Source organism: Narcine bancroftii, chromosome 1 (genome assembly GCF_036971445.1).
Source record: "Narcine bancroftii isolate sNarBan1 chromosome 1, sNarBan1.hap1, whole genome shotgun sequence".
NCBI lineage: Eukaryota > Metazoa > Chordata > Chondrichthyes > Torpediniformes > Narcinidae > Narcine > Narcine bancroftii.
The window spans coordinates 388,312,885-388,326,511 of NC_091469.1; the positions used below are offsets into that span (position 1 = coordinate 388,312,885).

The window sequence follows — 13,627 nt, forward strand, 5'->3', positions numbered from 1 at the left end:
GGAAGTGTTTTGTCGAACAAAATGGATCTTGGAGTGCAGCTACACAGCTCCTTGAAGGCTGCATCACAGGTAGATAAGGTGGTGAAAAAATGTGAGTATTAAGTGTTGAAGTTGGGAGGTTATGTTGCAGTTTGTACAAGATGTTGGTGAGGCCCCATTTGGAGTATTGCATTCAGTTTTAGTCACCAGAAGGGTGTGGTCAAACTGGAGTGCATACAGAGAATATTCACGAGAATGTTGTCAGGAATGGGGGGGGTGGGGCTAAACTATAGGGAGACGATGAGCAGGCTCGGGCTTCCATGGAGCATAGGAAGATGAGGGGTGATGTCATAGTGGATTACAAAATAATGAGAGGAATTGACCAGGTGAACACATGGTATCTTCTGCCCAGAGTGTGGGAATTAATAACTAGAGGATATAGGTTGAAGGCGAGGGGAGAGAGATTTAACAGGAGCCTGAGGGGTAAAATTTTTTACACAGAGAATGGTGAGTATATTGAACGGGCAACCGGAGGAGGTGGGTAAGGCAGGTACGACTGCAACACTAAAGAAAAAATTTGGACAGATACGTGGATATGATAGGTTTAGAAGGAAATGGGCCAAATGCAGGCAAGTGGGAATGGACTCTTTGGTTGGACCTAAGGGTCTGTTTCATGATGTATGACTCTATGAAGTGCTGTGGGGTGAGCTGATCAGTTTGTTGACTGAGAAGAAATGGAACAATAAGAAATTTAGCAGTCCTCCCTCATGATTTGGCACGAGGGATGATGATCAAAGGCTCCTCAGAACATGGCAACGCTGAGAGGGAGAGAGGAGGAGATCCAGGTTCTCCTCCATATCTTTCTGCAAGCAATTCTCTTTTGTCCGCCTGAGCAAGAAACAATGTGGGGTCACCTGCCATTCATGAAGGAATATGTTGAAATGTGTTCCAATCTGCACAGGCTAAGTAAAGTGCTTTGTAAGTAATTTTTAAGGTAATTGTTGTGCAAATCTCTTATTGTTCCCCATTTCCTAACCACAATTGCTTGAAGGAGGTGAGAGATACCCTCATTTTGAAAAGGGCTGAACATATCTCATTTTTCCTTGTGATGAGCACGTGATCACACAGCATCACAGGATTATGGCCCTCACATCCTGGAAGGTGACATTGGTTGTCCTTGCATAATGCATGGAGGGTCACACTGGCCATTGCACACTATACAGGGTGTAGTCATGACTCTTGCATCATGCAGCAGTTTATTATGCCACAGATACCTGAGTTTTAAGTTCAAATCAAAGTAGCTTTTGGCTGAAAAGGGAGAGCCTCCTGATTCCAGTGTTCAATTCATGGACGCAGTCACTGGTGTCATCAACAACTACAAGAGTGTGTTACTTGGAAATGCTCAATGTGGTGGATGTTGGGTCAGGTGGTTTTTAAAAAAAAAACCTGGCAAGATGTACTCTGTTTTAGATATGACTGTCAGAAAAGAGGTATAGGTGACACAGATTCATACTACCACGTTCAGGAAACAAAACAAAAAAACTCCTAAACAACAGAATCAGAGACTGATTTCAGGACTCCTACTTTGCACATTCTTTATTACTGAATACTTATTTTTTTTCTCTGTATTTGCCCTGTCCGTTTGTTTCTTTGTTTACATTTCTCACTTTTGTATGCATATTTTTTTCTGGAGCACAGTTTACACTACCAATGAGTAGAAGTTAAATTTAGGCATACAGCACGGAACCAGACCCTTGAGGCATGAGCCTGTGCTACCAAATACCACAATTAACCTACAATCCCCATATGTTTTGAAGGGTGGGAGGAAACTGCAGCATCCAGAGGGAACTCGCGCAGACATGGGGAGAACATGCATACTCTTTATAAACAGTGCCAGGTGCGATCTCGGATTGCTGGCACTGTAATATCACTGTACTAACTGCTACGCTAACCATGTCACCTAAGGGGTGACCTGAGGGGGAACCTTTTTTGCCCAGAGACATAGTAATTGGAAAGCCATGCCAAAGAGAGTAGTTTAAGTAGTTATCAGTAGTATTTAAGAGGTGTTAAGATGAGTTCTTGAATCACTTTGGCTTTCAAGGCGATAGCCCATTTGCTGGAGGATGGTATTAATAAGGAGGGTACCCATTGGTCAACATGGGTGTGATGGCTGAATAGCTCCATGTTCTATTAAACAAGTTCATTCAAACATGTATAACTGTTATTTTCAAACTAGTCATGTTGGAATATCTGTTTTCTTTTGTATAGGATGGGTCCCGGAGGCTCTCTGAGATATGATTGCACTTCAATCATCTGGAAGGGGTCTCGCTCCTTGACAGAGTGGGGACTCACTGGAGCACAGTAGAAGGTTCAAAAAGTAAATTCGCATAGAGTTTTAGCCTTGTAGGTATAGTGATACATGCAAGCTGGGCTTACACAAAATGAGTTTTGTTGTTATAACTAATACAGGGATATTTTTATTTAAAAAAAATAAGTTTCGACTGAAACACTACACAAACTTTTATAGACAGTCATTTTGGTGTCACCTCCTCTGATGGTGTCACCCGATGCAGTCCATAACCCCTTTAGTGACGCCAGTGAACGCACATTGATGAACATGTTCTTCAGGCAATAACATGGTGAGTCGTGCTGCAAACCTCATCTTGAAGAAATAACCCTCAGCACCAGCCAGTCGAGGAGCAGATAGCCATATGGCCATGCTGACCATTGTACACTGATCCCATTTTATTTTCCAGACATTCCCTTTGAATTCTCTCACATTTACTGATCATTTATAAATGATAGGTAATCAATTGTAATGGATGTGGTCAGAAACAGGATCACTTGGAGGAAAGCTGAGGCCACAAAGATAGTATGCAGACTCCACAAAGGCTGCACCTGCATCAGGGATTGAACATAGTTTTCTGGAGTGGTGAGGCAGCAGTTCTGCCAACTGTGCCATGGCATCATCCAAGGATGAAAGAGGAACGGATCAAACTGCAGGGCCTTTACTGTCTGAACTCTGCATGGGGCAGATTTCACTGGACAACAAATTTTTCCAAAAGGTTTGCTTCCTGAAAAGAAACATTGGGGTTTATGATGGACAACTTCAAGATGAACAGAAAGATAGTTTCATCTTGTAGGAAGTTGGAGAAAGATTAAATTAACTTTTATTGAATTTAGCATGTTTTATTGCATAATAATGCTGACACCAAGCTCTCAGGTTGACTGCACATGTTGCACAACAAATGTGAGGAGTTCTGGGTTCGTTTTGGTCACCAATTTTATAACCAAAATAGAGTTCTTCGGCCTTCTTAATAAGTGCAGTCATGCTGCGTCTTTGAACCTTAAGGATATATTCACCACAAATGTAACAGAATGTATTGCAGCTGTTGTGACATTGACGAGACACTTCTGTACTGAATCTTCCTGAAGACGGTAAATGCTATTGTTAAGTACACTCACCATGTTATTGTCTGAAGAATATGCACATCAACGTGCGTTCACTGGCGTCACTAAAGGGGTTATGGACTGCATCGGGTGACACCATCAGAGGAGGTGACACCAAAATGACTGTCTATAAAAGTTTGTGCAGTGTTTCAGTTGAAACTTTGTTATAATACAGGGATATTTTTATTAAAAAATTATTATAACAACAAAAATCATTTTGTGTAAGCCCAGCTTGCATGTATCAATATACTTACAAGGCTAAAACTCTATGTGAATTTACTTTTTGAACCTTCTAATGTGCTCCAGTCAGAGCTGTCATTATTACCCAATTCCAATGATGCTTTGAATCACATACACGTGCTGTTGTTTTAGTTGCTACTTTGTCAAAATCTCTGGTGTTTTAGCTACAATATTATGGTAATTTATGAACCTATATCAATAATTTTTTGGAGAATGATATAGTAATTAAAGGAAAAGGAGAAAAATAATAAAAAAGCTTCAGCTCAGTTACTAATAATGTTGAAACTAATTTTCTATGGTCTGGTACAGGAGTAGGTCCATGGGGGGGGGGGGGGGGGGGTGTGACACCATGAGTTACCACACTGGATGACACCAACCCTAGTGGTGCCACTGCATACATTCAATCTATATCAATGTAATATACAATGTCTGTGTATATGCCTCTCTGCATCTATCCTGACTCTAAGTATGCCCAGACCTAAGACAGTATCAGCATTGCACCTACACTATGTATGCCCAGGATGCTTGGTCCAAAAAAAACAGCTTGAAATATGACAGGAAATCACTAAAATTGGTTATATCTAAATTACCAGTGCATGATAAGAATTTTTAAAAGGTGATTTTCCTTGATCAGTAGCTCAAAATCCATAAAATACTCCCATAAAGCAATGAGGAAGTGAAATCTTTGCTGTCTTGTCCTGCCTCAAGGATCAAGTGCTGGAGTACCTGCCCACACCTCCCTTCATTCCCACTGATGATCAGATTGATGAAGAAAATTGATAAATGCCATTCCATTAGCTGTGTAGGCACAATGCTTGGAGTACAATCTCCCACGTGGGGTGTGGAGGTTGGGGAACCATGTGGGTTTTGTAACCATTTTCCCAGAATAACAGCTGTAGGTGGCAGAAGCTTTTCAGCCAACGATCAACAAAAGATTGAATTTAGCTCTTTTACGTACTTTTTTCTTTTAATTTAGCAAGCTGAAGTTACAGGAGTAATCTTTTGATGCACTGCCTGGCGTGGTGGATACAGGAAATGTCTGACCAATATGAAGAATGAGGAAAATAAATAGTGGCTGATCATGCAAAAATGTATTCTGTCAGGAGTCCAATGAGATTTTTTGTGTTTTATCTGAATGATCGCTGTGAAATATAAAATTCTTCGGGTGTTTGCTGGATATGTACAGGGAGTTGATTTTCCTGGTTAGAACCAGGGCCCTCAGTTTTAAAGTGCCAGCCCTTCTAAAATGAGATTTCCTCACCCAGAGCAAGGGACATGTTTGGGAAAACTCTTTTGAAGGGGGGGGTACTGAGGTTCCATTAATCAAAAATTGAATATTAAGGAAATTGAGGGTTATGTGTACATCTTCTGCACATTCTCTTGCCATTTTATAAAGTATTTGCAGCAAAGGTATAAAAGATTAGCTACAAACTTATTGATGCATGTATTAGATGGGAAAACATAAAGGTTAACTTGTGCTTGTATTACATTGGAATGCCAACATCTTGGAAGCTCTGACCTGGGGCCTCCATGATGATGCAATCAGGAAGAAGGCTTACCAGCAGTTGTACTTTGAGGAGTCTGAGGAGACTTGCAAATTCCTACAGATATATCGTGGAGAACATTCTGATTGTTTGCATCACTGTCTTGTACGGAGGTGCCAATGCACACTACAAGAAAAGGTTACAGAGAGTTGTGAACTCAGCCACTCCCATCACAGGCATCGGTCTTCACTCCGTCAAGGACATCTGCAATTGATAGTGTCTTCAGAAAGCAGTTTCTATCTTCAAGGACCCTCACCACCCAAGCATGCCCTCTTCACACTGCGATCGTCAGGAAGTACAGGAGCCTGAAGAAGAGCATCCAGTGGCACAAGGACAGCTTCTTCGGCCATCAAATTTCTGAACAGACAATGAACTGCAGGCACCACTTCACTTCCTCTTACTTTTGTACTAATTTATTTATTTCTAACATAATTTATAGCAATATTTGCACCTGTAATGCTGGCGCAAAACAATGAACTATGTGACATTTTCATGACCGTAAATTCTGTTCTTTATTCTTTGTGGTTCTTGTATTCTCATCTAATAATTTATGTCACACCTTCAAATATTTTTTATTAATGTTTTTTTCTGTGATTAATTCAGTATAATATCTCCAGCTTGTATATTTCATCGGTCTACTAGTCCTATCATCTATCATGTACATGAATACAGATGGTTTGTGTCCAGTGAGCTTCAGCTATTATGATGTGATTTATGCTGCATCATAAACATTTTGAAACTCCACACAATTGATTAGCTGCAGATCAATGAATATTCATTCAGTAATCAACCACTTTTGTCCTTTCACTTATAAATGTAGTAATTCAAGAGTAACTTGATTCCAACCCAAATACCCAATCATCTGTGGTTGTGGACCATTGTGACTTTCAGGAAAAACCTGTTCACCATTATTTATTCCTGTATTTAAACATCCCCTAAATCTAATGGATCTACAGTTAATGCTGAACAAATTCTCAGATGTTGCGATGCTCCTTGGCCTGACCATCAACCTGAAAAAGACTGAAGTACTTTTATCAATCCATGCCAAACACCAACATCATAGAACCAAAAATCATTGTTGATGGCACCTAGCTGACAAATGTAAATAGCTTCAAATATTTGGGGAGCATCATCTCGAGCGATGGGTCTTTGGACAAACAAATTGACATCAGCATACCAAAGTCCTCGATCAACACAACGTCTGCATCTCCACAAAGCTGAAAGTCTGCAGAGCTGTTGTCATCCCTTCTCTCCTATATGGATGTGAGACCTGGACTCTGTACCACTGTCACATCAAACTGGAGCTATTCCACATGCAAGCCCTCCATTTCATCCGTTGGCAAGACCGTATCTCTTACCTGGAGGTCTTGGGTCACGCGGTCCACCAGCATTGAGTCCTTGATCATCAGAACCAGATGTGGTGGGTGGGACACATCATCAGAATGGACAACCACTGTATGCCTCGGCAACTGCTCTAAAGTGAACTGAAGATTGGAAGGAGACTTCAAGGTCATCCGTGCAAGTGCTATCCAGATGCTGTGAAGGAAACTATACATACCTGTGACATCCGGCCAAGAGAACTAGAAGCTGCAGCTGCTGACAGAACCCACTGGTGAACCCTGTGCTATGAAGCCTCCACCAGTTTTGGAGACGGGCACTGCCAAAAACTGATGGAAAACCATGAACAGCGTCACAAAGCAGCAGCCACGGTTCTTCCAAAAATGGACTTCCTGTGCCCCATTGTACTAGACTCTGCACTTCCAGACTGGGACTACAAAGTCACCTTTGTGTCCACAGATGAACGGCACAACAACAGGTCTCCTTTGAACCAAAGGATTGCCAATTTAAAAAAAATATATCTAGCCACCTCTGATGAAAGATTAATGACATGAAATTCTATTTCTTGGTCCATTGCTAACTATTTCCAAAATTTTATATTTTTACATGAAAAGACAATGCTGTCATGCTCTCTACCATTAGGAGGAGGACAGTAATAAGGAATTGCTTCTGTTTATATTTGAAGACAATGAATGAGGTTCCTTGCTACAGTGATCTGCTAAAGCAATGAAAATTGACTGAAAAAGATTGTTTATAAATGTAAAAAAAAACCCAGAAAAATCAAATATATTAATGCTTTGAGGAGATTTAAGAAAGAGATGTTCTCTTTTTAATGGTTTTCTTTTGTGTTTAAGGTTTATTTTCCTTTGAGCTAAATTAATTTTATAATTTCCTTTCCACCCCCTTTCCTTTATATTCAGAAGAAAAGTATTAAAACAATGAAATTGTTATGGCTCTTTGTTAAATACCATGGGGACATGATAGTTATACCTGTTGGAATCTGGTATATCATATTCACTTATAAATGTCACTTTTACAATGGACCCCATGTGTTGAAAATTGCTAGTTCATTGATGCTTCATTAAACCTCTGGATGATGCATTCTTCCATGCATTTTGTTTCATATGCTCTTGAAACATCTCCACAGTTTGCTTATACACTGTTATTTGCACCTAAAAGATTTATTCTTCCTATCCCTCTTCAGGCCACCTATCTTGCCTGTATTCCTCCCTTTAGCTAAACATTAATTGTCCAACTTTCAGCAATCTCTGGCAGAGTTACTAATAATCAACAGTCTTGACCTAACTACCAATGGTTTCAAGTGAAGTGTGCAGACGTCCAGTGGGTGTGAATATACCGTTGCTGGTGATTCAAAGCCAGGCTCCATGGGCCTGTGCCAGTTGTCTCTTCAATTAATGATCAGAATAATAGAAGGGATGATCCTCAAAATGGAGTGTCAACAGTCTAGAATTTGTGTGTGCCTTCCTTCAAAGCTCAGTGGTACATCGATAACTGATCTTAAGGTTGGCAATATTATTTGTGCCCTGCAATGTTATTTGAGTGATTTTAATTAAAAAAATAATATATGGGGAAAACCCCCTCTCACAATGTGTCAAGTTCCATCTTTGATTGTGTAAAATAGTCCTCAAAAACTGGAAATGAACTATATGGTCAAAGGGGAAGCAAAAGAGCTGTGGAAAAGAGAAAGGAAACAAATCATTAGAGAGAGGAAGGCAATGACCAAAATGTTCACTGTGCATGTCTGCATGTCCTTCAGGCTGAGGCCCTCTTACCAAAGGTTACATTGCTTTCTACTGCAAGAACAAGACAAGCATCTCATTGAATGTTGTGCACAGAATCATAAGGATTGCTCCAGCACACAAGAGGGCTATTTGGTCACTCATGCCCATAATGGCTCTTTACATGTGGACTCTCATTCTGCCTCCTGGTGCCTAATCTTGCAATTTTTTTTCTCCTCCATATATTTATCCAGCTTCTCCTTGAAGCCCACAGCAGAACCTGCCTCCACTTCCTCTGCAGGCAGAGGATTCCAGATTCTAACCACATGCCATTTACAAATAAGTTTCCCCTCATGTCACCCTTAGTTCTCTTTCCTTTTATCTTGTGTCCATGATACCTAATGCTTGTCTCCATTAAAATAAACACTGACTGTGCATGCCCTGTATCATATTTTATAATTCTTGTCCCCCAAAAAAATCCATCCCAGTCTTGGACAACATAGATAGCATAGCGGTTAGCGCAACGCCTGGGTTCGAATCTGGCGCTGTCTTTAAGGGTTTCCTCCAGATGTTCTGGTTTCCTCCCATCCTTCAAAACTTAAGGGGGTTATAGGTCAATTGGGTGTAATTCAGGGCAGCATAGTTAGTGTAGCGGTTAGTTGCTGTTACAGTGCCAGCAACCTGGGTTTGAAATCAGCACGACTATAAGGAATTTGTATGTTCTCCTGTGTCTGTGTGTTTCCTCCGGACACTCTGATTTCCTCCTGCCTTTCAAAACGTGTGAGGGTTGTGGTTAATTGAGGTACAAGTATTTGGCAGCACAGTTTCTTGAACTGGAAGGGCCTCTTGCCATGCTGTATATCTAAATTTAAATAAAAAGCACTTTCAGGTGGTCAAAATACCCTGAGATAAAGCTGCATATTCTACCCTCTTGGGAGGCCACCTAAAAGTGGAGCACCCAGCCAGGAGGAGCACTTACCTAACCCTCCTCCTTTAGGTATAATCTCCGGCTCCGAGAATCCCCCGTTGCACCTGAAAGCAGCAGTCCAGAGGAGCCAGCATTCGCTCGGACACGTCTCTCCTTCAGCTGGCACGTTCCGGTGACAGAAAGGCGTCTTCTCCACAGCCACTTGATCATCCCAGCTGCACTCCCCCAGCCGCGCCTGCTGGCGCATTGTCGGTGTCCGAGCACCTGAAAGCGACTAAAATTTTAAGTGTCTTTCATTTTTTTTCTTGCATACATTTGGATAACGTAGATGTTGTGACAGCTCAGTATGTAAGCTAACCTATGTGAGTTTGAAGCTTGCATAGGTCCCGGCTCTGTTATTGTTTTAGAGTTTGCTCCTGATGATGGAGTTTGGTTTTAAGTGATGATATGCCAAACTGTGCAATATGCAAACTTCTAGTGGAATTGAGAAGAAATAACATTAGATGTTGCCATTCAATATCATTGAATTTCTTGCAAAACTGTTTTGGCAATATTGGCATGGCCGTCTGCTCTTACTGCCTTTAGGGTATGTGTCTGGAGAGCTTCCTGAATGACAACTTTTCACCTCCTCACAAAGACCTCCCAAAGCCTTGGAGCCTGTTCTCCTAAACTGTGCCATTCTTTATTCTTTCTCGAGTCAGAGTCACAGTACCTGACTATCAACGCTTGCATCAATCCCAGTGTATCTGCTCCTTAAGCTTGTATTGACTTTAATTGGTGCTTGCATCGTATGAAGTTTGGACACTGCTGATGCATGCAGGTAAAGAACAGACTGAATGATACTGGCTCCATAAAACTGCCCAGGATTTGGATCTGCTGCCACCTGCTTTTCATGTACAAATTTAACCCAGGTTACTTCACACCCATGACTAATCCCGTTCAAAATTTACCTGAGAGGGTGCTGTCTCTCTTTCAAAACTCCTCATGGTATCCTTTAATGTAGCTATTCTTGTGGCTTGTATCAGTTAAATTCCTTGGAAAGATGTCCTTTCCAGTGATCCATATGGCAAATTAAAGTACTTGAGAGATTTTCCTGAAGTTTCTGGGACCATATAAAGAGCTGGCTATTTATAATTAAATGTTGGTTGCAATCATGATACTCCTGCGGGATGCCCTAATGCAAAAGTCTTTTTACAAGAACTCAGCACAAAGTTGTCCAATTTCTCTGAATGATTGATGGCACATCATAATTTTTTTTCAAATCTTTTGTGACTTGAATTTCTTTCTTTAGGAAAATATGATCAAACTAAAAGAAGGCAATAAAATTAGCAGAGGGGTTAGTGCAATAATTATCAAACTGCAGGCGACTTGAGTTCAAATCCAGCACTGTCTGTAAGGAGTTTGTATGTTCTCCCTGTGACCTGCATGGGTTTTCTCTGGGTGCTCTAGTTTCCTCCTATGTCCAAAAATGTATGGAGTTTAATTGGCCACATGGGTGTAGTTGGGTGGCACAGGCTTGTGGGTTGGAAGGGCCGATTACTGTGCTGTATCTTTTTTAAAAACAGTATAAATGTGAAATAAGTCATTGCACTGAGTTCATGTGCACTTTGCATAGCTATTCCACGTAGATACTCACATGAATCTACCTACTCAATTTTAATAACAGCATTAACATTTTACTTGCTTTTCCCCTGATAGATTCCTTTTTGAATTTCTTCTCTGCGTGTCTTTCATAATGCATTATTCCTTGAAACTAGTTCCTCGTATTAAATATGAATTCTACCCCAAAATTGGGTTAGAAAGTACAGCTGCCACTGCTAAAAGAATATGATTTTATTAATGATTGAATCACTGTAATAAAAACACTCCACAATGCTGCCATTTAACAAGATCACCCAAAGAATGTTGTTTCAGAGTGTTTGCTGTGCATATTTTGTATTGTAGAAATTCTGTCTTTCTGTCAAGAAAAATACCCATTCACAGTTTATTAATGAAATATAAGGGCTTTCAATAATGCACCTGATATTTTTAGGTTAATAAAGCCCAAATGACCAGAAGTAAGCTTATTGCAAATGGAACATTTCGGTGATGCATCTGATGTGTCTTATCTCTACTCTGAAACTTGAATGATGCTCTTTTCTTGCCATGAATTTTCACAGATAAAGATGAAGAGTAAAGTTCTGTCTTCACTGGATTTTATCTTGAAGTGATGAGTTAAGTAAGGGTTGGTTGGCCAGGATGGGGCCCGAGTGATTCAGAATCTCAATAAATAGCTCAGTCAATGCTGACTGCACAAAGCGGCTGGGGACTGGATTTATTGGTATCTCCTTTTCATGTACAAGTTATGAACAAAAGTGATTTGACCCAGGTTACATCGCACCAGTGATAACTTCTAGTTGTAACAGCAACCATGGGGAAACCGGCTTGGACTTTCCTGTGTACAATTCAACGTGGATGATATTGTTTCAGATCCACTGTGCACCCATTCCATTAGATTTACTTCAAGGAGATTACCAGTGCAAACACATTTTGAAACTGAATATTAAACTGGAATTTTAAATATATACAAAAATATATTTGTAATGCAACAATAATGGGCAGCATGGTTTGTGTAGCGGTTAGTGCAACGCTGTTTCAGCGCCAGCAATCAGAACCAGGGTTTGAATCGCACTCTATCTGTAAGGAGTTTGTATATTCTCCCTATGTTTGCATGGGTTTTCCCTGGGGGCTTCAGTTTCCTCCCACCCTCTAAAACATATGGGGAGATGTAGGTCAATTGGGAAGCACAGACTTGTCATCTGAAAGGGTCTGTTGCCATGCTGTACATCTAATTTTTTTTTAAAATTTAAGTACTCCAAAATTCCATTCCATTATCTGAGGTAAAAATGTAAAATTTTCTCTTATTTCCTAACCTACTTTTCCACTACAATTATGAATGCACCCAAGGGTGCAGATTCATTTTACGGAACAATGTAGTCATTTTGATAAATATTTGTATGGTTGTTTTTACCTCAACAAGTCTTTGAAGGGAAATGTTTAGTTGAAGGGCATAATAGATCAAATCTTGCATCTGATCAGTTTTGGTAACGTCATTGAGTTCATCAGGGAAATAACTCTGCAGATGTGTTTGTTGACTCCGTTGTGCAGTGCAGAAGCTGAGGAATAAGAGCTTGAATTTCTTTTGGTCTCGACTGACAGTTTAAAAAAAAAAATGCACCACAAATATATTGTCAGAGAGCAACTATAAGCAGTTGTTTGCTTGGTCGGGTGTTTGTCAGGCACTGCTTCACTCCTCATGCACCTGAGCTTTCACTGGCTTTAAGATACTTGACCTGGGATACTTGACAGTAATTGAAAAATGCTTGAACCCAGAGAAGTTTCCCATTGATGTGTGGGTCTGCATCAAATTGAATTGTTTTCCTCAATCTGCTCTTTTGTTCATTATAATTTGAATTTCTATGTGTGCCACTTTATTCAGAATGGATTGGATGCAATGTGAATAATACACTTGCCTTCAGTATGCCATGAATATCCAGATCTGTCCATGCATTCAGCTGGGTTTCTTTCCCATCACTGCCTTTTATTATGCATAGTTTGGATTCCCATGTTATTCTTTACATTCCTTATTTTTCAAATCCATTGACTTGTCAGTGAAATTTTTTTTTCCTCTGTTGGTTTGTGCAACTTGTTCTTCATTGTCTTGAAGAGACCACATCACATTCATTGGAGCTGATGTTAGTGTATTAATTCTGACAAGGATCTTTGATCCGTGAACAGATCAGACTCTATCAGAATTTATTGTCACGAGCAAGTCCTGAAATTTGGTGTTTTGTAGCCACATCATAGGGCAAACATTCATATCATAACCATCTTACTCATGATGGATATGTGTTTATATAATAAAAAAAAACAAAACCCAAAATAATGGTGCACAAAAAGTATGGGAGTGTCTTTTGGTTCATTGATCATTCAAGAATCTCATCACAGTGGGGAAGAAGCTCTTCTTTAGGTTCCTGTACCTTTTCCCCCGGTGGTAGCAGAGTGAAGAGGGCATGGCCTGGGTTGTGGGGGCCTTTGAGGATAGAGGCTACTTTTTTGAGACACTGTGTCGTGTACCATAGTTATTCATTAGGAACACAATTGGAAAATTTAGTACAAGCATGGTTCAGATGTTCAATCAGAATGATGGAGAATGGAACAGACCCCAAGTTTCTATCCATGACTGTGGGTGAAATAAGCAGATTTGATAACCAGCACACTCACCCACTGCAACACCACCACGAAGAATGCATACTGAGCCATACCACAGCCACACTTTGGCAAGTCAGATTACCTGGCTGTACTTCTTTTCTTGACATACAAGCCAAGACTGGGGATCACAGCATCAGAGGTGATGACGGCAAAAGTTT

At 40.4% G+C, this 13,627-nt stretch overlaps 1 protein-coding gene across 1 annotated transcript in view; it reads left to right on the top strand.

The window, feature by feature from the left end:
* Positions 1-400: 400 nt before the first annotated feature.
* Positions 401-13,627, top strand: part of gabbr2 (gamma-aminobutyric acid (GABA) B receptor, 2) — an 811,906-nt gene continuing 798,679 nt past the window's right edge. The window contains exon 1 of the mRNA XM_069913637.1: positions 401-486. Within this exon, the coding sequence (XP_069769738.1) occupies positions 484-486 (3 nt within the window). The 5' untranslated portion in view covers positions 401-483. The remainder of the gene's footprint in view (positions 487-13,627) is intronic.